This window comes from Trachinotus anak, unplaced genomic scaffold (genome assembly GCF_046630095.1).
Source record: "Trachinotus anak isolate AG129_WGS33_773 ecotype Australia unplaced genomic scaffold, CSIRO_AGI_Tana_v1 ptg000002l, whole genome shotgun sequence".
Taxonomy (NCBI): domain Eukaryota; kingdom Metazoa; phylum Chordata; class Actinopteri; order Carangiformes; family Carangidae; genus Trachinotus; species Trachinotus anak.
The window spans coordinates 13238590-13261140 of record NW_027273853.1 but is presented as its reverse complement, the minus strand read 5'-3'; the positions used below and the strand labels follow the sequence as shown (position 1 = coordinate 13261140).

Below are 22551 nucleotides of genomic sequence, written 5' to 3'. Positions count from 1 at the left end.
CTCAACAGACTTCCTGCTCTGTGGTTAGGTTGTCCTCACTGTCATGTATTTATCTGACATGTTTTTCCATCAACTCTGACAACAAGACAACTTTGTCCGTAGATTTTCAATTCTCGCCCACTGAGCGCTGAACACACGGCGGGCCGATGTCCAAAGACAACCGCCACGATGGACGACGGCGTGGCGCTGGACAGCACCGTCTCGGCCCGAGAGTTAGCCAAGGAGGGGACGGGAGGGAGAGGTCTGGTAGCAACAGCTCCGGCTCCTCGCATGGAGGAGGCAAAAGCAAGAATGCACCCTTAACCGCTTTGAAGGTAAGCAAAGATATTTAATTTAGTCGAGGACATTAAAATTCCGATGCAGTCTTTGCTATCTTGAGTTAACCCACGGGATAACCCAGAATGGCTTCATCTAGCTAACAGTCCCTGGAGGAGAGGAGCATTTTTGGTGACCTTACCTTTTGTAGGTGTGATGTTGTCTGCTCTGGTGGCCTCTTCAGGTCGTGAAATGTTTCTCCCTCCTGTTCTACCATCACATTTATCATCTTTTGATAGTTTTACCAAGGGATTTAAGAGAAGATGTTAATGAATCGTGCGGCTTTTGTGTATAAATATATTGTCATATCACCATTAAACAACATGACAAGAGGCGGAGTGGTATGTAGGGCTAACATAAGAGTAAGGAGAAGTCTGCATTAAATGGTAGCATATCCTAATCTCCCAGTTTGTCCCAACTTCTTGCAGAGTTTGTAGGTTTCTACCATGTGCAGGCACTCAAACCATGTGTTTTGTCCCCAAGCAGCCTATGAATCATCCAGTGCTGAGTCCAATGTGATGCAGAGCATCACTTTGTATGGCTAATGCACGACCAGGCTTGCGTGAGCATACACTGCCTCTGAGCCTGCAGCTATACTCTCATCACTGGCAACATGGGATGGAGGGCAGAGCGGCAGGCCTGCTGTGTGCACATGACTGCGCAGTGTTGTGGCAGAAGGAGAGTGAGAGATGAGAAGCAGGGAGAGAGAGTGGGGGCTCTGATGCAGAGCCGGGAGAGCAGAGGAGAGAAGCTGTAAATATAGGGAGCTGCATGCAGTGGAGAGCAGAAGAGAGTGGATGGCAGATAGACGGCAGTGGGCAGCGAGGTGGGCCTAAGAAGTGGCTGCTAACTCAGCAGAGAGCTGAAGGCTCAGGCTGGATTACAGACAGAATAGTCAAAGTGAAAGGCAGGACTGTCGGGCTACTGAGCACTTGTCTTTCTCAGTCGCCACTGGGAGAAGAGTTGACACAGCTGGGCAAGTTGCTATAGCAGTGTGGACTACACAGTAGGAGTCTATTTTGGTCCCACCGTCAGATGACGATGTCACCTTGCACAAGTGGCAGTGCTGGTGAGGGGGAACAGGTTGCCTGAAGTGGGCTGCAAAAGTATGTCAGGGGTGGATAAGGACGAGGAACCTGCTTACAGACTGTACTTCTATTCTGTATGTATCCTCTATTCTTATAAGTTTTCTCTGTGTCTGTCCTAATGAGCTAGGTTTCACCCACTGTCTTTCTACTTACATCTGTTCGTAGACCTTGCCAGGAGGAAACCTTACACTTGCCCCTTACTCAGCATAGTCTAGAAAATAAGCACTCTCTGTGTTGCATGGGGAGGGATTGCCTGGCCAGAGAATATAGTAGAAGTTATGCTCCACAATGTATGTTATTCTTCTACAGTGCAGCCCAGGAGACAGCTTGTTTGCAGCTCATTAAGTGGATCAAGAGAATGTTGCTGTAAGCCTTTTTTTTTCCACCTCAGGCTGCTGCACTCAGGTAGCCCTCAGTTGTAGGCAGGTAGGGTATTGTCACAACACTCATCTGTCATCCAGTGGCTGCCAAGCCCAGGAAACACAGAGTAAATATTTACATTCTGGTAGGAGATGGTGCATTGATGCTGACCCGCCTCACTAGTTCTCATTTTAGCAGGACCTGTGTTGTTTGATGTTGTTTTATCTCTTTGTATTCCTTGTCTACTCGGCAGAATGAAACCCCGGCCACTCGACATGTAAAGAATTTTGCTCACCAAAAGTAGGTCAGCTGGATATCTCCCTTAGGGACATTAAATAGTATCACACTGATACACGCATGCTGTTTCTACACATGTAATGCCTAATGAGCCACGTTCACATCGTTCTATTAGCCTTGAAGGTTAGTCTGAAAAGATTGTTGTCCTTTTTACCTAAGCACAGGGCTAATTATCACTTGTTTTCTCAAAACCTTTGGAAAGTCAACAACTGTATACCTCATCTTTTCAATTGCAAGTGTCATAGAGGAATCATTTTGCTGTAGCTTTCTTGTCTGAATAGTGGTGCTAGTGAGAGACAGCCAGGAAAAGAGAGAACGGTTTGTTCCATGACTCATTTGCTATTAACAGGAGAACTGGCTCTCGATTTTTGTGTTGGTTTCAGGTAGCAATGTATTTTAAGTCTGAAACCACATCTTGCAGTTGTCTGACCAAAATAGCAAAGTTTGCTCTGGATTTTTGTCAACATGAAATTAAATCATTTATGAATAGTACAGAAGTGGTACAGGCCATTCTGCTGGGAGAGAGAACACAGTGAGTGGAAGATCCACAGTGATAAGCCTCTAGGTATTAGCTTCTGTGTTGTTGTGTAACCAGATTGCCAGAAGTCAGAATATTTTGTGATGTAAGATTACAAAGCCAAATGACACCAAGCAGACCATTGGGTACATTGTGTATTTTTGTCTTAGCCATTGCCTGGTGAAATTGAGTTGTTAGTTCTTGTCGTGTAGGAGATTTGCTTTATGCATTCATGTATGAGCCATGTAACCAAACTGAAAATGTTTCTCCATGACATGGGGATGCAGATCGATGTTGATGCCATGTTTCATCACAGGGCATCTTAATTTTGCATTGGTGAATTCTGTGATGAATGACTTCCACTGCATTTATTTTGGTTCACAGTATCTGCTTCACCCCAGGTTAAAGTCAAGTTCACTCATGCATATGCAGTGTGTAGGTCAACCATGATGCATGCTGGGAACAAAGCGAGTTTAGAGATTCAGGCCTGTAGCTGTTTCTTGTCACAGTTTGGGTCAGTAGACCTCTTGCATACAGTATACCCAATGCTTGCAATATTGTGGCCTCAACCCTAATTTACAACCTCATATCAGGGACTGAACAAAGAATTGAAAGAGCATATTGCAATATGATCATTTGTGGAAAGATGCGCTGTCACCAAGAATTGCTTTTTCATCAAGTGGATGATTTAGATTTTTACATTTATTTAGATTTAGGTTTTAAGATTTTTTTTTTAGCATCAGCTGGTACTTTTTAAGTAACTGAGTTGAAAAGATTTGAGCTGTTGTGAGGCATAACACAGACATTTGGCAATCCTGCCCTTTATGCCTGAATTTGTGTCTGAATTATTTTTGTTAAATGTACTATGTGCACTTTGTTGCACACTGTTTTATGTCAGTGTGCTAAAACGGGTGTAACCATAGCAACAATGCTTATGCTAAAGGCTGTGTTAACACTCTATATCGTCAGCAAATCTCATGAAAAGACCAGTGTTCATTTCTCAGAACTGCCCCATGTCCCGACCCTGTGGCACCCTGTGGCCACCAGCTCTTTTGTTTGTATTGAAGACAGAAGTCTTTAAAAACTTGCCATGAATATGTAATTTCATTTTGAGAACCATGCCAAATAATTTCTTTACAAAGTTGGACACTGTAGTTTTTTAGCAAACAGTAGTCAAACAGCAGTTAATGGTGTGTTTGTTGGGCACTATTTTCAGATTTGGTATACTAGTGAGTGTTTACTGAGACAAATGACAATGTGTGTGGAATTGACTCAAAATATGATACAGTAGCCAGAATGAAGGATGTATGTCACCCAGTGTGACATAGTGTGACATTTGATTTAATAGTTTTTGACAGCAGTGAAGCTCTGTGACATAAAGGAATAAGTAATAGTATATCAGGCTTTTGCTACACAGGCAGCACAGGCAGCTTTGGTCTTTTCATAGGATGTATTGACAATAATAAGAATATAAAATATGATCAAACTCATGAGACTGACCACAATTCCCACAAAGAAGCATTTTTCATCTGACAGCTCTTTATCTCTCTTTCCCCCCCCCTTTTTTCTTTCAACCCTTAACACATAATTAAAGCTATTGCTATAAAATGAAACCTCCAGAAGAGCCTGGCTATAAAATGGTTATCAAATCTACTTCTTTTTTTTCTGTTTGTTTTAAAAATGCACATGGCCCTGTGAATCTATTTGCAGTAACATTTACAGTATCATGATGTCATATTGAAAGTCACCTTATGAGTCCCACATCTAATTGTCACATATGTGATGTCATATTGATCTACACCATTTTCACTTGGCTCTTGGATGTAGTGCAAAACTGACGTGTTGAATCCTCTGTTTCTCCTGCAGGCATCTTTCCAGCGCTCCAACAGTCATGACAAAGTACGGAAGATAGTCGCTGAAGAGGGCCGTGCTGCTCGAAACCTGATTGCCTGGAGTGTACCTCTAGAGAACAAAGAGGAGGAGGGTAGGTAGATACATGCAAAACGAACTTTCTGTGCATGCTAATATTCTGTCATTCTGCTGTGTTGCAGCTTCCCCATTATTGCTACAAGTTAAGGATTCATATTAACATCACAAGAGTAAATGGAGCACATCAGTCTTTTACCTACTATAGGTCTTCATTGTCCAGTGGCAGGTGCTTCTGCTGATATTTTTCTTTGGGTATATTTCACATGCTGTATCTTTAGGACAGTGGAGGATGTTTAGTGATTTGTTTGGAGCACTGCAGTGACCACAGTCTGTGATTTTTCTCACACACAGTGCTGTTAGTTGTAATACAGTATCAGCTGGAACACAATGATCATTTAATTTCATGGCTTAACTGGTTAATGAAGACCGAGAGCGGAGAATCTCCTATGCAGGCTAGAACTTACACCTGATGCATGGCCCTCTGTTATGTAGAATATAAAAATCTTGGTGGATTATTGTGGTGTGGCACTATGGTTCAGGGGGTTTTGTGAATAGATTATTATGTAATAGGCTTCATGTTGTTTGGATGGTCCATGTGATGTCATTTATCCTGTTTTTCTGAGAGAGAGGGCACTGCCAAGATGGCAATGTTCAACTTATCTGCTTAACAATGTAGTTTCCCATGCTCCTTCACATTGTTTTTGGCTTTATTTTGGAGAAAGCTTCTTTTAGGCCAACCTACTCAGAAACCCCCACCAGAGCTCTCCACACTTTCTCACTTTCACTCTGACTCGCCCTCTTCTTTGTGGGTCAGTCCAGTTATTTATTCAAGGCTTATTCAAGTTCATGCCATGAAAACTAGAAATCCTTTAATTGGCATACTTAAGAAGTTTTTATCTTGTCTCTGTTACTGTACATTTGTGACATTTTAATTGATCAATGACAAACCAAAAACACATGACTGCAAGTGGTTTAATAAAAGACCATCATAGGAGCATGTTGATTGTTTATTTCACCTTTGACTGAATGTAAGCCTCTTTTTTTCTCTTTACATAGCAAAGTCCAAAAGCAACTCCAGTGGCAGTTCCAGGGCTCAACGGATCAATTCTGGTCAACAAAGGAATAAGAAACAGGTTGGTGTATCATCTGTTTCCACTAGAGGGCACTATTCACCAAGCTAACTCACTCAGTGCAGTGGATCTGTGATTCTCATTGAACTCACTGTTGTAGCACTGTGCGAGTCAGTTTTGGAAAAAGTTGAGTTTACATTGAAAACAGTGTAAAAGCAGACCAGTGCTGCAACTCTAGTTTGTCAAGTGCTTCATTCAACCAAAATCCACTCTGAGTCTGATCTTTGAACTTAATTTTCAGACCATAACCTTATGTCCATCAGTTGTTGTTGCATAAGGTTGCAAACTTTTCTAAAAGATTGGTGTAAGGCTGCAACAAGCTGCATAGAGAAAGAGATGTGGTGGGATGTTATACTGTATGAAGAGTGTTGCCAAGAAGAATTTGCCAACAACTGCACTAGTAAAAAGCTATTTAACCAAATCTATTATTTTCTTTTAGTTTCCATATATATTGATACTTCCTATTTTGATATTTAATATTTCCTGACGCACTCTGGTTGAAACCACTGGGGTAATGTGTGGCATCATCATTGGCGCAATGGGTTGAAATCTCCCTATATGCATGGTTAGCAATATAAGGCATATAATAGCGGCATCTTCCATCTCAGCCAACAGATAAAAGTGCTGTGGCTGATATGTAAAAAAATTAGCTATTTACATGACACTGTAATAAGTTTGTCATTGTAACCATAATGTTTCGTTCATGCTCTGTTTCCGCAGAATGCTGGTTTGGAAAGTAAAGGCACAGCCGGTGCCTTGTTGGACAAGGGGGCAGAAAAGAGCCCCACCAAAGCCAGACAGCCCCGCAAGGTGGACCTGCGAGCGCGCTACTGGGCGTTCCTCTTTGACAACCTGCGTCGAGCTGTGGATGAGATTTACGTCACCTGTGAATCTGATCAGAGCGTTGTAGAATGCAAGGTTAGTAATTAATTAATTAATTAATTAATTTTATTTACATTTTTTTTACCCCAGTAGAAATGTGAATTCTAGTTTCAGCATCAATGTGTTGAAGTTCTGACCTGACCAAACATTATTTCCTTAGTTGGGGAGATTAAAAGGTGGTATGATATATGAACACTAGAGGGGGACATGGAGATCAGAATGAATTTTCTCCCTCACAGGTCACATTCCTCTTGATTTCTGTTTTATGTCAGAGGGGCTCTCTGAAGGCTTGCTGGCGAGAGAATTATCGCAGGACTCTCTCTTGGGCCTGGCTGACTGGACTAAATATTGATGACAGACTGTAAACAGAATTGTGTATATGCTGTGTTTTGTTTTGAGGCATTTTGCTGAAATGGTGCTCAGCCATTTTGGCTCCTCTTTTAGTCTACATCTTGCACATAAAATCAATTGCATATTTTACATGTTTCTCTTTCTTTGTGGAGTTGTGTGTTTTGTTTTGGTCTGGCTTTGAAGTGGCACTGTGGTGTTGCTCCAGGGCACACTGGCATGATACTGCTGGTCCTGTGTTTTATTGATTCTTCTGCCATGCTGCATTATGCTGAGCATGGTTCTGGTGACGCTCTGCGGTCAGTACTGTAGCCCAGTTCCCTGTGGTGTGGTTGGCTTGCTGTCAGTGCCACAGCACAGCTCCCTGCGGTGTGATCAGCATGTTGTCATTTGGCCTATGTCAGACATCTGGCTGCTGGTTTTTTTTTTTTTTCCTCATGCCACTGTATCTCACTACACCCTAATGCTGTCTAATGGCCAGGGGGCTGGGTGCTGTTCATAATCCCCCAACCCACCCAGCTTGGGCTTAATGGACACTGATAGATGATGGAGTCATCTGGAGGGGAAGCAGAGTGCTCTGATAGCCCCCAGCCACAATCCCCCAGTGTAGCTGTGGGCAATCTGTATTCTGTGCCCAGCAAACAATTTTCCACCTAAAAACAAATGCATATAAACATAACCATCATCAGCAAGTCATGCCTAAATCTCTGCTGAGGTGATGTTACTGTAATACTTGATGTAATTTTGAATGAGAACCTTAGTGCTGACCTAATATAATATGTTTTCCCGCTCAGAGGGAAATTGTTCACCCAGCGGAATGATTCATGTATACTTATTAATAATGCCCCACACCTCTTTACCCCACGGTCCTCAGACCTAATTAGCTCCTATCAACTATTCCTTTATCCCATCACCTGATTTATTAGACATATCATCCAGACCTGGCAAGAAAGGTACTCAGTGTTCCTGTTTGCTTGGAATCAATTGAGATCGTGATTTTATTTTTCTTTAATTTATACATTGAACTGAACTGAAATGGGCAATTCTGGTTTAAAATAGTTTAAATAAAAACAGAAAAACTGTTAATTATTTACTTGAGGGCAATAGGTCTGACCTAGACTGTACCTGTTCATTCTAGTTTCAGTGTCGGGACCACAGGCTTTTACTGCCCATTCTACTTTATGGCAATGCCGCTGGAAGGTTAAACATTTTGTCATTCCTCATGAAATGTTATGTGAAGGTTGTATTTGGGTAAGTGTGCCAGTTAACATGCTGAAAGCCGCTTTATGGTGCCTTCACTCACTGTTGGTTATCTGTCAGAGGAGCAGCAAACCTCTCTCCATCTCGGCCTTCATTACCAAATGAACACCGGGCTGCAACGGTGGTCCTTGCCTGTTAACCAGCTCTAATGAGCAGACCTGCTGCTGGACACATCTTTCACTGGCCTGACTTGTCTATTAACTAAAAGCACTGTGAAGCTTTACTCTCAATTACCACTCCCTTCACACTCCCCATCAATCAGCTGTGTCCGTTTCATTAGAGCTCTGGGAAAAAGCTCCACACAGCCCACCACCCCAAACATTCTGTACTTCTCCAAGTGCGGATAATTTGCTATTTGGAATACGCCTTTTCTGTTATTTCTTCAAAATTTTCAATCAAATGTTTGTCTTACATGAACATGTGCTTTCAGCAACACTCTTGATCATTGTCAGTTTTGAACTCACTTGAGTGGAAGATTGCCAATAGTGGTTTTAGTTGAAAATAATTTGTCTTTTTCTGCACGTTTTACATTTATAATTTTTGTCAAACTAATCCCAGAAATATTTAACCTCAAACACGCTAAGTAGCAAAAACAGATATATTGCAATCTGCTTACATTATACAATGGTTTTCATATCAATACAAATTTTATGAAAACAGGGTAACTCCTAGGTCAAGTTTTGTTATATGGTTCGTTTGAGTGCACTTTTTTCTGACAGTATGAAGGAAATTGTCTTAGTATCTTTCAGGATTGTGAAACTAAATGTATTTCTTGTTACATTTTTGTCCAACAAATATTCTTAAGTGACACACGGCATGCTTCTGATTGTTCCACTCTTCATGTTTGTTTACAGTGTGCTGTGTAATCAGTCTCCTATTGTAACCGCTGTCTTTAGGAGGTTTTGATGATGCTGAACAACTATGTGCGGGATTTCAAAGCTCTCATAGACTGGATCCAGCTTCAGGAGAAGTTGGAGAAAACAGATGCCCAGAACAGGTGATCTTCACTTTGTCTTTCTCACAGTTTTTCTTTGTCTCTCACTTTCATTCACTTGCCATTTTGAATTGCTCCCTGAGGTGAAACTGGAAGTGCCGGTGTCTGGTCCCTGGCTTTGAGTCACAAACAGAATGGATCAATAGCCTTGGCTTTAATTCAAACAGATCCATGAGTTTATTGGCTTCTCTTTAACACGGTGACCACTGCAACCGTAAATTGACTAAGAAATGAAATTCCCAGTGCTGCCTCCCAATTTGTTCATTTAAAGTATACTGTTAATCAATACGACAACCTGAAACTTTTCCATGCTCCATTTATTGCATAAATTGCTGCAAATGAATCAGCCGTTAAACTGATTCGCCAAAGTGTGAGCCAAGCCTGTGTGTGTTTGGCTACTAGGAATTGTAATTAGTGTTAGTCAAGTAATATTCGCCACTTCCACTTTGTTCAGGCCCACCTCTTTAGCCTGGGAAGTGCGTAAGATGTCTCCGGGACGTCATGTGATGCCAAGCCCCTCGGCTGACAGAATGGTTCCTTCTCCAGGTGCACGTCGCACCCTCAACTTTGGGTAAGCTCTGTTTCATTCTAGTCATACCCCTGTTGGGTTCTTTTTTTTTTTGTCACCATTAGGTATGTGATTTGGTCCAACAAAAACTTTTATTTGATTAACATTGTGCCATAAGGTATCCTGTTATTGACCAATCCATATTTGTGATGATGATCTATGCTTGTTTTTGAAGGGCTTAGAAAATGCAAACTATGTTATCTAGCAATACAGTCATTGATTGCTGATGGTGAAGCATTTGTTTAATGCAATTTGTCGAGTCTCTCACTCTTGGGCCATAGAATCAGTGGAAGGTGTAGATGAAAGTCTCAGTTAAAGACTGCTGAAGCATCGGTTCAATATGTGCACTGTTCTGTAATCGGATGCTGCAGGAAATGGATATTGATCATGACGGAGGCCTGTTGGCCAGGACAGTTCCATGCTATCTCTGAGTGGAGAGTGCAGGGGGTTAAGCAGACACTGTCTTCAGACCACTGAAACTTCTTAGACAGGCAGCACAGAAGGAGCTGCTCAGTCAGGATTTAAAGTTGAAAATCCTGACTGTTGAAAATAAAGGTTTCACTGTGTAGCTTCACATTTTCTTATTGTCATGTTTTTGTGTGTTTTTGTGTCTTCTTCAGTGGTCCTCCACCTACACTGGCTGCAGCCCGGTTATCCCACACAGGCCCAAGCTGGGCAGACCGAGTGAAGTGCACTCAGTCCGTCCCTAGCTCCAATCAAATGACCATATCCCCAGTAGAAAAACCTGGTAAGAAATTCCACACAAACCCACCCCAGATTGTACTTAAAGAGAATGTGGTTTCTTCTAACAAAGAGAACACAGCAACACATCCTCTTCTCCTTGATTTATGGAGTGCATGTGTTTTCTAGGTAAAAAGGATGCTGAGGGCTGGGAGACTGTCCAGCGAGGACGCACTGCCAAGCCTCGCTCTGCTGCCATAGTAGCCAAGGTCAGTCCTGTCTTGGCTCATGTCACCCCAAAACAGGACAGCGCCAAGGGTAACCAGTCGCATCTGCCGCCACAGGAAGAGCAACAACTTCAACCTCAGTGTCCCCCGGCCAAGGACTCGAGCCAGACAGACATTGAGCAGCAAGTCCCTCCAGAGCCCGACCCCCTGGAGGAGGTTAAAAGTCCAGAGAATGGACACATGATGGAGGTACTGAGGCTCAGTACCTTGTGACGTCTTTCTCCCCAGGCAGTCCCTGGGTATCAATTATTCAAGAGGAGCAGAGTAACAGTAGACCATTTTATCAGCCGCATTTGTTTTTGTTTTGGGCTCCATGGTATTCATAGACACTGTCCAGACAGGCGTATCAGCTTTAAGGCGATTGATTGTACACTGACATTTCAGAGGCAGAAAACCCATTTTCACCCTCATGAAATAAATACTCTGTCGATGCCTCGAGACACACGTGGTAAGAGTGTGTTATAGCCATCGGTTAATTTTGAAATACAAATCAGTATTTCTGATCGTTATGCTTTTTTTTCATTATTGGATGTTCAGGGCATGTCAGTATCAGCTTCCCTGCATGCATTTGTGTTCTCAGCTGTGTGTTGATCAGTCAGATTTATTTATTTTTTTGGTTATTGCCCTCATGAATTGCTTGAAAAATGCATGTCTTTAATTGAGTTTGCGTGTGTTTGTTTGTGCCTGTTGGTGCAGCCCCCAGCAGAGAGTGTACAAGACTCGGGGCAGTGTGTCGACGCACCCTGTGACGAGGCGCCTCCCCCCATAGCAGCTCATACCCCTTCCCAAGCCCCAGAGCCCACCTCATCCTCAGCCACAATCCCACCAACAGACATTACCTTAGCAGTCCCAGTCCCTTCTCTGGCCCGCTCCTCATCCCCAGATCCACCCCAGACGGAAGGGCTCGATGCACTGTTGGTCTTGGGGGACAGTGGGGCTGAGGGGGGCGCGTCACAGGGCATGGCCACATCTGCTCCAGGACAGGCTGAGACTCCCATGGCAGCGGTGAAACTGGAGAGTGTGCTGGACCCCACAGAGCTTTCTACTGTGAGTGCTGAGAGATGGAGGAGCAGAGGGAGGGGAGGGCGGGGGGCCAGGGATCCCCCAAGGGTCCTTCACCGCCTAAACAAAGTCAGTCTTAAGAAACCGCCAGACCAAATGTGCAGGCAAGACTGCATAGTTCTGTGTAGTGTTGTTATAGCACCGTTCACTGTTAAGAATAGCTGTGAGTTAGATGGCTTTTGTACTCAAGCAAGTGCTCTCAGGTTGTTGACCAAAAATAATCTCTCAACTTGTTTTAGTTATTTTGGCCTCTTTCAAAATTCTGTGCAAAAACAAAGTTCTATCTTTGGCGAACATTGTCTGCCTACATCAGGTGTTGTCACTTTTGTTTAGCATCATGGAGCAAGGTAAACACAGAGCTTTATACACTAAATCAAAGATGCCAACACCTGTAAGTGGGATACTGTCTGATTTTAACAGGTGGTGAATGAAATCATGAAAAAAACTTAAGCTCAAATCTGCAGTGAAATCTATTTGGCTTCAAATTTGTCGACAGGATACATGAATACATGTGTGTAAGAATTAAACCCAGGACTTTTTAACCTTCCCACACATACCTCATGTAAAAGACACAGGGTGTTGAGAAGGCTCGTCTTTATTTACCTCTGTAATTGATGTAGAGTAGTTGCTGCCCTGGAGTAATCTGTGTCATTTCCTTACTGTTGCCATGTCATGAAAATGCATAAACTGCCCAAATACTTAAAAATTTGAAGTAAACAGCCAGTTTCACAAAGCAAAAACCATCAGTTGCCTCCTTCCACCATCTCTTCATCCTCACAGTCAACGTGCCCTGCATGAGTATTGAATGCTTCCTCACTTGTGATTCTTGTGATGATTGTGTGGTACAAACTGTGATTGGGTTGATATGATGTTCCCCTCGGTCTCTGAATCATGCATCCAAGTTTGAATCAGACCAACTGCACAGAAACTAAAATTGATTATTACAGGTGCTTAACATCCAGTACTTTCTGTTCAATTAAAATTATTTATCACATTTATAATAAGTGACCAGGAAAATAAAAAACCTGCATTGTCTCTGGTTGCGCAGGACTGAGAAATGTTCCGAAAAAATAGAAATGATAATTTTATATCTCATAGGACTATTATATTCTATTTCAGTTTTTTTCTGGTGACTCAGTGTATGTTGGTTTGAACAACATAATATTATGAAGTGTGAAACCTGTGTGTGAGGTGGTATCTGTGCCATGTGTTCAGCCCCAGTCCATGGCAGAGGTCCTGGCCAAGAAAGAAGAGCTGGCTGACCGACTGGAGAAAGCCAATGAGGAGGCGATCGCCAGTGCGATTGCTGAGGAAGAGCAGCTGACCAGAGAGATTCAGGCCGAGAACAACGACCTGGAGACCGACAATGAAAGCGACTTCTCTGTAAGATTCAGTCCTTCAAACTGAAAATCTTTTGTTTGGCAGCTAGTTAGGGTTTTGATTGGGATGATTTACTTCATTATATGTTGACATAAAAAAACAAATCTCCTCCTTACAGGCTGGCATTGGCAACGGAGGTTGTGGAGGCAATATAGATTGGAGTGACATGTTGGCAGATTATGATGGTATGTAGGTCAACATCTAATTTATTGGCATCTAATTTGCCTTTTAATGGCAAATATTACATTTAATATTTCATTTTATTAATTTTTTTTCTTTGTATCTTTCCTGTAGCCCGTGAGCCGTGGCGTCAGAGTACCTCATGGGGGGACATGGTAGAAGAGGAACCTGCTCGGCCTCCTGGACACGGGATCCACATGCATGAGAAATTGTCCTCACCATCACGCAAAAGGTGGAAAAACCTTTTCTTTATGCAGTAGTTGATTGAGCAGATTTTCCATTTTTCAACTGCCTGCTTAGTTTATTTCTTGACACACACTGACAGTATCTACACAGTACTATCAGCTTCTCTTCTTCTTTAGTGCCTCCCTGAACAGCACCACAATCTACTCATTTCCAATCCCCTCATTTTATTTTGACAAGGATTTAACCCAGCAGCCTTGGAGTCAAAGGCCCACTTACTACGTCTGACCTCTCTTTCATTTTAGGTTACCACCCAGAACGTCTAAAGAGGCTGAAGCGCCTATCAGTGTCTGTCTGCCTTTCACATTGTTGATAAGGACACAGAAAGAGATGAATGATTTGTTACCATGTTTTTGACAGAACAATTGCAGAGTCGAAGAAGAAACATGAGGAGAAACAGCTGAAGGCGCAGCAGCTGAGGGACAAACTCCGGGAGGAAAAGACGCTCAAACTGCAGAAGCTCTTGGAGAGGGTGAGTAAGCTCTGCCGAGTTAACGGAAAGCACCCTAAAGAAACTCAATGCAAGCTAAGGCCAGACTAGCTCACAACGAGAGGTTCTGTCAGCACACTGCCCGATAGAATCACTAAATATTATAACCGCCTCCAGTCACATCCAGGCCAGCTGGCCGCAGACAGTCGTGAGAGAGACCCCCCGGCCAAAATCAACAGCCTTTCATGAAGTTTGTTTTTGTTCTCCAGGCCATAGTGAGATGAGTGAGTCCTAGAATAAATCAGGATTAACCACATAAATGCATGAAGTGGTGTATATTCACATTAATCCCCACGGGGACACACTAGAGAGGGTAGCAACTGATAGATCAAGAATCCATTGTCTGCATTGTCCTGGAGAATGTACTGTACATTTTATTTATTTTTAACACTCCAGCTATTCACTCTCCACTTTCTGCAGGAGAAGGAGGTGAGGAAATGGAAGGAGGAGCTGTTGGAGCAACGTCGGAGGATGATGGAGGAAAAGCTGTTACATGCAGAGTTTAAGCGAGAGCTGCAGCTCCAGGCAATTGTGAAGAAGGCCCAAGAAGAAGAGGCCAAGGTAAAGGAGGGGACCCCCTGAAACAATATGCATGTGACAGCTGAGGAATTTCTGAATTAAGTGGGGCAAATTACATGAATACTTACACACATGCCCCTCAAATGGAGTCCTTAGGTCTAATTGCAGACAAAGTGTCTTGTTTTTTAACACATTTCATAGGGTAGGGTTCAATGTTTAGGCTATAGGCACCCAAATTGACACCCCTAGTCCTCTGTGTCTATGTTTCATACCTTGTGCATGTTTATATCCTCATCAAGTATGTGTCCGTACAGGTGAATGAAATTGCATTCATTAACACTCTGGAAGCCCAAAACAAGAGGCATGATGCGCTGGCCAAGTTAAATGAGTATGAGCAACGCCTTAATGAGCTGCAGGAGGAGAGGCAGAGGAGGCAGGAGGAGAAGCAGGCCAGAGACGAGGCTGTGCAGGTGACACAAAAAAATAGAAAATAAACCAATTGTCCATTCAAACTTAATTTTTTCACAAACAGTTTTCACATTTCTTTACATCCCCATTTTCTTCCACTCCCTCTACAGGAGCGTAAACGGGTCCTGGAAGCAGAACGGCAGGCAAGAGTGGAAGAGCTGCTGATGCGGAGGAAGGAGCAGGAGGCTCGCATCGAACAGCAGAGGCAGGAAAAAGAGAAAGCTAGAGAAGATGCAGCACGGGAAAGGGCCAGGTTTGTAGTCCCAAATCCCTTCAGTATAGAGTATATATATATATATATACAGGTGGCCGCACCAATTCTCATTTGTTTCACACAGTTATTTAGATTAGGGCTGCACAGTTAATTGAAATATAATCGAAATTGCAATATGACAATATTTTTTTTTTGTTTTTTTTTTTTGATAAGGGTAAAATATGTCACAACATTGTAGTGCATTTTTGGCACCATAAGCATTGTGGTGCTACAGATATGACCCACCCTACAAATCATATTCTGCAAACATAAGAGAATATGCTTTTTTCAGGACTACTATCACAATCACAATTTTTTCTTCTGCATATCATGCAGCCTTAATTTAGATAGATAGATAGATGCTCAGTGGTTTTACATTGCTTTCGTATGTCCTATCTAAAGAGACCGAGAGGAACGTCTGGCTGCTCTTAGTGCTGCTCAACAGGAAGCCATGGAGGAGCTACAGAAGAAAATTCAGATGAAAGTAAGTTTAGACCTTATACCTTAAACCACCTTGTTTGTTTAACAGACACCATGCAAGAATCCTGATTTCCCATATGACTCCTGGTTTCTGGTTTCTTCCATAGCATGATGAGAGCAGCCGTAGGCATATGGAGCAAATTGAGCAGAGGAAGGAGAAGGCTGCTGAACTTAGCAGTGGTCGTCATGCTAACACAGACTACGCCCCCAAACTCACACCATATGAGCGCAAAAAACAGTGCTCCCTGTGCAGCGTTGTGGTACGTACAGTTGTATTCTATCAGTTTCAGGCCTTATCAATGCTGATTGTTGTTCTTGACTTGTGGACACTATGTTGAATCTGACAGTATAACTTCCATGGCTTCTGTTATTGTAGGGAAATTGGATGTAAAAAAAAACCCTCATTGCTTTCAAATGAACTTGAATTGTTCTTCAACCCTTCAATTGATTATTGTATTCTCCTAAACTAATATATGTGTGTCTTCTGTGGAAAAGAAAGACAGTTACTACTTTGGGCATCTCTCCTGTGTTATTTGGCAGGCTGTATATACATTAAAATGCTGATAGGAAGGTGATTCAGAGGATTTTTGGAAGAGGGCACATTTGAATGAGGATTTAACTGCATTGATTAATCAAGGACTCTTAAAACAGAGATTTATGGCTGGGTGTGATTATGCTTTTTCAAGTGTCAGGCAACAAATCCAACACGCAGACACATTTATCTCTGACAGACCGGCTGCCACGGTGACAAGGGTGGGACACCTTGAGTCTTCAAACCAGCATCAGATAAAGAGGGGGTTCCGGGGGTGAATGAGGAAATCTTGTTAAAACGTTAGATGACCTTGGCCAGCATCTGACACCAGAGATCATGGATGGGTCAGCAGAAAGCACTTTATTTAATGACATTAAACACAAACCATTCTAAATGGGCTTATTTCCAGAGATGGGAGAGCAACCCTGCCTCTTGTTGTGGCCGTTTCTCAGACCTGCTCTACATTTATTTATCTGTGATGTCCACTGCACTGTAGGGCAAGCATATTTTAAAAAAATTCTTCAAATATTAAACTTGTCTTTTAAGTAATAAAATCACAGAAGAGAGTTAGAGTCCAGTGGTGTCTCCAGCTAGGCTCTACTGTGCTGAAGACTCAGTTATAAAAAAAAATGATAGAATGAAATACAGCTTTTCCATGTAACACATAATGTGGCATATGTAAGAAATCACATTTCGTCTCCCAAGTCTTTGGTTTGAACGTAGGTTCAGATGAGGCAGGTCATATCTCTTTGAAAAGCCCTTGTTGTATATCGTTTCACCAGCACCCCATGGGACTCTGTTGACCCTTTCCTTCCTCCGCCTCCATTGTGTCCGCAGCAGTGACCTCTGACCACTGTGTTTGTGTTTGCAGATCACCTCAGAGGTGCACCTGTTCAGCCACACCAAGGGCAAAAGGCACCAACAGGCCGTGCGAGACAGTAGCAGCATCCAGGGACGGGAGCTCTCTGATGAGGAAGTGGTGCGTATCCCCCACACCCTGCCAGGAACAAACATCCACTCATACCGTCAAAGAATACTGCTCTACTGCTGCTTGTGTCGTGTAAAAAGACAAAGAGACACAGCGGTTGTCCTTTATGACGTGGTCATTATTATTGTTTATGCATCCCCTTATACACTGTCACGGCTCTGTTGCTGGCTTTGTGTGATTACAAATGGGCCTTGAAATGTACACAGTTAAGGTTCAGTGCTTTAGTGGAGGGGTGACATCACCCCCTTGTCTCCAGGCTGTTTTTGTCATGGAGCTCTTTCCATGGGAAGGCAGCTCGTTAATGCAAGGTAACCTCTCAGGCTGCAATATGAGATTGGCTTTTCAGCAGCCCTCATTGTGAGGCTGACAACTGTTGGTGCTATACGCAGCACCTTTGGCCCCAGCAGCTCCTTCATTCAAAGCTTTTTTCAGTGGGAAATAATTGATAACCCCTCTTTCCTTCCCTCTAAATCATTTCCTTTCCAAACGCAGGTCATTTTTTTCTGTTTGACAGCATGATAAACAAGGCATTGGGGAGAAGCACTTCACCAATACAGCAGTATAAACAGTTCATATATGAGCACTACTTCATATACATTTGCAGTATGACTCTTTTACCAATAACCATAATATTGAGGCTTTACTGTATTCCCACATTGCATCTCACTGCCAGTACTTCAAATTTTAAGCCTTTACTGAATCCCACAAGTCATCCTTGTCCTGTGTTGGATCTGGATTAACCTTTAATGTCATACTTGATTATTGTTGGATTGGGCTACTAGTCATTGTAGTATCTCTTATAGATAATATTTATGTTCAGAATTACTTTTTCTTATTATATGTGAAGCTAATCAAGTTGTCCAATAGGTTTATGTCTGGAGACTTTGTTTAGATTGACTTATGTGCCCACTTGTTATTTATGTCAAAGTTAATTTCGGTGCTCACTGTTTCATTCACACTACCGCCAACTATTTTACAGACTGTAGCTCCATAACTCTTTGTGCAATGAAAGATTTTTAATTAAAATGAAGATAGTTGGCTCAACTGTGCAGAGGTCACCACATAGTTTTTCTGGGGAAGCGGGCAGCAAAAGCCCCTAACCTTCACATTTAGTCATTTTCTCTCATTCTGGAAGAATTCAATTGAAAATACAATGATTATCAACAGGGCAGAACACATGGGAACACAATCCCTCTTTTCGTTCACCATCGGTTCTGGCTTAATACGATGCAGGTAATATCCAAGACGCAAGGCTTCTCACTTCAGGAATTTATTTCTTGATGACCTTTAGATATGACAGTTTAAAAGAACTAGTGGTTTCTGTCACACATGGCTGTCTTCTGTTCTACTTATCTGTGGGTCTTGGCAAGCACAGCCAGTAGAGCGATCACCAGGCTGCAGAGCTGACCTCCCAGATGCACTGAATAGTCCTAAAGGTCTTGTCGTTGAAGCTCTGCTGATGACAAATTGAGAACCTTGATGAAATATCCAGACTGGCAGCTGAAGCAAGCCTCTCCCTCCCCACACTGTTTTGAAATCTGACTGTCATCTAGTTATAGCAAGAAAGCTGCTGTTAAGAGAGAGAGCCAATGAATAGTTTTCAGTTTGTCTTTGTCTGATTTCTCCCCTCCTTAAATGTCAGATAGCATGCAGTCTAATACAAAAATGTCATGCAAACCACTGTAGTTTTGGTAACTCAATCCAGTATAGTGGTATCATATCTTACCTAGTAGCCAATATGAAATACAGCTGTTTGTTACACACCAAATGGAAAGCATACCTCTCACGCCTTTGTGTATAACCCAAGAGGCAATAGATGAACATATCCCATTTGTATTTGTGTAGGCTGTCTTTTAGATCTATGATAAGTCTGCTTGTGTCAGGAAACAGGAGAGTTGTTGAGAGTGGTATCACATTACTCCCACCAGAGGGAATCTGTGGTATTGTGTAGTAGCACTGCCCTTAGGCCATCATCTTTGCTGCTTTGTTACAATGGTTCAGTGGAAGACACCTGTCTGTTATCAAGTCTGATCGTCTCAAATGCTCAAAGTCCACACAACTTCCATTTAGATCAGCCTCCTAGCAACAGGAAATGGGATGTGATCATTATATATTTATTTGTTAAAGCATCATAGTCTGTGTCAGCATTCTTCTCTATTCGACAGTTTAATATTTCAGGTACCTTTTATGTTACCAGTGTGATTTTTGCAAAGATGTTTTGGATGTGTTACTGAAACAATTCCATTAAGTGTGTGTCTACTGCAGAGGATACCCTCTCAGAGAGATTACTGAACAGCTGCCTCCCAAGCGAGGGACAGCTACGGTCATGAGTCATGACTGACCTGTAGTATCAGGGAGGAGAGGGCAGAAGTGTGCGTATACAAATGCAGACACACACAACCTTCTGAAGAAACATAATACCCACCCAAAGTTGTTACCATCCCCCTTCTTCTATTTTGCTTTTAGGCTTGAAAAATATAAATAAATAATAAATAGATAAGATAAATAATCATATCTGAGTTACCGCCAACTTATTATAATATACCTACGTGATCAATATTAAAGCTCATGAAAACAGCACTTCAAATCTTGCATATTTCTCTAGAATATTTAACATTCTTCTTCATCAACTGTGGTTGTCTGAATTGACTGACATTGCTGGCATTGTAAGCAAACACCCCCACAACTGTCATCACATTTTGATTTAAAGTTTTCTACATCTTGACTTCTTCCCATGAGTTCCACCCACTTTTAACCAACTGGGGGGAAAAAAGCACAAAAAATACAGAAAATCCATCGTGAAATAAACAAGACTGTTTGAACTTTGGCCCACAATGTGTTCCTGTGGTACCCCGTTGTTCACAGTAGGAAGCTGATGTAGAAGATAGAATTTCTGGGAAATTTAAGTCAAAATGGTAAAGAAACGTTTAGATTCAGTGCCACAAATTCACTTTTGGACACTTTAGCACACCTAGGGACACCTGTTTTTCCAACCACCTCAGCTGCAAACCTCTATTCAGGCAGCAGGTGCACTGACAACACTTGTGACCAAAGGGTATGGCGTCCCACGCACAGGTTTAGTTCGATTGCTGAACGGAAAACCCTTTATCTGTGAGGCCATCCTATTCTCTGGGGTGCCAGATGACAGCATAATTGGGTAATTGCTTTCTTGCACATGCATCATGTTGTTCAAATTGGGTTACATTCCCCTGTCTCCTGGTGGAAATATCAGAATCATCTGACAGGGCCAGACAGGAAGCAACACCTCCAGCCCTTTAGCATGTCCATGGGCGGGTGGCTTCAGAAGATTGTGAAGCATTTGAGGTAATTACAGGATACGGTGGTGTTATTGAGAGGTGTAGGTCTACATGTCATACAATACATTCAGTGCCAACTTTGATGTGAACAACCTCTATAACAAGGGAAATATCTGCTGTTGTATTTCTGAAATTTTAACTAAATTACACTGTTTTGTAGTCTATCCTGTATTGATAAACTTACTCTTGCAGTTTTTTAATTGGATTGAACTAGATTAATGTAGAACTGCCCTGGCATTATACTATTTGATTAATTATAATGCCCTTTTTTTTTCTTGGTTCCTTGTTATTCAGTGGCATGTAATAACTAATATTCCATACATTTGCCAGCACTGCCTTTTAATGTATTGCTTTTTTTCTACTCTAGGAGCATCTTTCCTTGAAAAAATACATTGTGGATATAGTGACAGACAGCTCTGTTTCCTCTGAGAGCATAAAGGATGGAGAAGAAAGGCAGAAGGCACGGAAGAAGGCGAAGAAGCTGCGAGCCAGGATGAACTCCAGGTAACACATCCATTTCCCCTCTCTTTCAGTCTCGTCAGTCTGTGCGTCTCCGTCTTTCCCTCTCCATCCTCTCAGAGGCACAGAGGACAAAACTGTGCCAGGACTTTTTATGAGTGACAAGGAGATGGAAAGCAGATGTTATGTGCATCCTGGCTGTCCACAAGATAACACTGATGAGCTTAATTTATGACCACTTTCTGTGATTGGGGAGCAAAACTGCAAATCGATGTGTAGGGCCCCAGCTTTCACCTGCAAAGAGCTTTCCTCCAAATTGCTGCCACGGTATTGCCAAACCTGAAGCTTTCCTCCATGTACAGGATGTATGTTAAAGTATGTATGAGCCATGCCTATTTTTCTTCTTCTGAGTTATTGATTTTTAAATGAAGTATCAAAGAAAATCGATAGTAATCAACAAATAGGAGGCAGAGCTGCTGTGTGTCAGAACCTGGACCTGAGCTCAATCAATTTAACTGGCTGTCACATCAGGGAGGGAGGGGAGTGCAAAGAGACACTATGTTGACAGTATTCACTGTAAGATGTTACTGATGCAGATTATTGGGAGGGTGCCTCCTCAAGCAGGATGACTAGTTTATCTGAGATGTACATTACACAGAAAGGAGCCTTGCATACTGAAAAGAAAGTGTCATAAAGCAGGATATGAGTTTATCAAAGAGTCACTATTATTAACATTAATATCTCTATCTGTAAATAAAGAGGTCATAGTTTGTCTTAGAGACAAGTAAGCTAAGAAAAGCAAAAACCCTTCACGAATCTACAGAAGTGGCAAATCACATAACAAAATCCTGTAACATTACCGTAATACTGTAAAATTAATACTTGCAAATTTTGTGTATCTCAATTTGATATGTTTGCTATTGTAAAACTGAAAACCAGTCCTGAGGGTGAATTGAAAAGCTCTTTGGTATTGGTCAGGAACCATATGAAAACAATACAGATTCTGTTTTTGCAGTAGAGAATGAACATGCAACAAGATAAACACAGCGCTAACACACATCACAGCAACAACATAAAGCCTGAATATACACTCAGAAAAACCAACTAGATGATGAGCAAATTGTGCAGGAATCGCAGGGTTGGTAATTCAGCATGTAGTTCAGTAGTTGAGCAAGACATTGTAAAGTCCCTGTGTCCTCCTCAGATTGACAAGTGCAATAAAGTGCAGTCCATTTACCATTTATGATACATAATTGGAGGTAAGTGTCCCTTTCCATGACATACAGAACAATATTTACTGTATTCTGAGTGTGTGTATTCATCAGTACTAGGAACAGTACTTCTTCTATTTTCTAGAAAAAGATTTTGAACATGCCCCTAACAGTATTGATAATAGATACTTGTTCATCCAGGCCTTCATTCCGGCTTCTTCTGCTCAGCCATATAAGTTGTATTAACAATAAAATATTTTTTTCCTATGGTAAAACTGCAATCACTTTTTTTATTTTATTTTTATTGTTTTGT

The 22551-nt window shown here is 42.0% G+C and overlaps 1 protein-coding gene across 4 annotated transcripts in view; it reads left to right on the top strand.

Moving 5' to 3' along the window:
- Nucleotide 1: 1 nt before the first annotated feature.
- Nucleotides 2–22551, top strand: part of scaper (S-phase cyclin A-associated protein in the ER) — a 57511-nt gene continuing 34961 nt past the window's right edge. Inside the window, exons 1-21 of one of the 4 annotated variants that reach the window (XM_071499174.1) lie at nt 2–314; nt 4444–4561; nt 5563–5639; nt 6357–6554; nt 9023–9123; nt 9575–9691; nt 10309–10436; nt 10559–10638; nt 10714–10845; nt 11353–11703; nt 12934–13101; nt 13217–13283; nt 13393–13510; nt 13882–13993; nt 14432–14572; nt 14845–15000; nt 15109–15251; nt 15654–15735; nt 15839–15991; nt 17135–17242; nt 20936–21072. In XM_071499174.1, coding sequence (XP_071355275.1) covers nt 147–314; nt 4444–4561; nt 5563–5639; nt 6357–6554; nt 9023–9123; nt 9575–9691; nt 10309–10436; nt 10559–10638; nt 10714–10845; nt 11353–11703; nt 12934–13101; nt 13217–13283; nt 13393–13510; nt 13882–13993; nt 14432–14572; nt 14845–15000; nt 15109–15251; nt 15654–15735; nt 15839–15991; nt 17135–17242; nt 20936–21072 — 2855 coding nt within the window. In that variant the 5' untranslated portion in view covers nt 2–146. Of the gene's footprint in view, nt 315–1331; nt 1478–4443; nt 4562–5562; nt 5640–6356; nt 6555–9022; nt 9124–9574; nt 9692–10308; nt 10437–10558; nt 10846–11352; nt 11704–12933; nt 13102–13216; nt 13284–13392; nt 13511–13881; nt 13994–14431; nt 14573–14844; nt 15001–15108; nt 15252–15653; nt 15736–15838; nt 15992–17134; nt 17243–20935; nt 21073–22551 lie in introns of those variants that run through there. The other 3 variants (XM_071499169.1, XM_071499175.1, XM_071499176.1) reach the window with 3 other exon arrangements.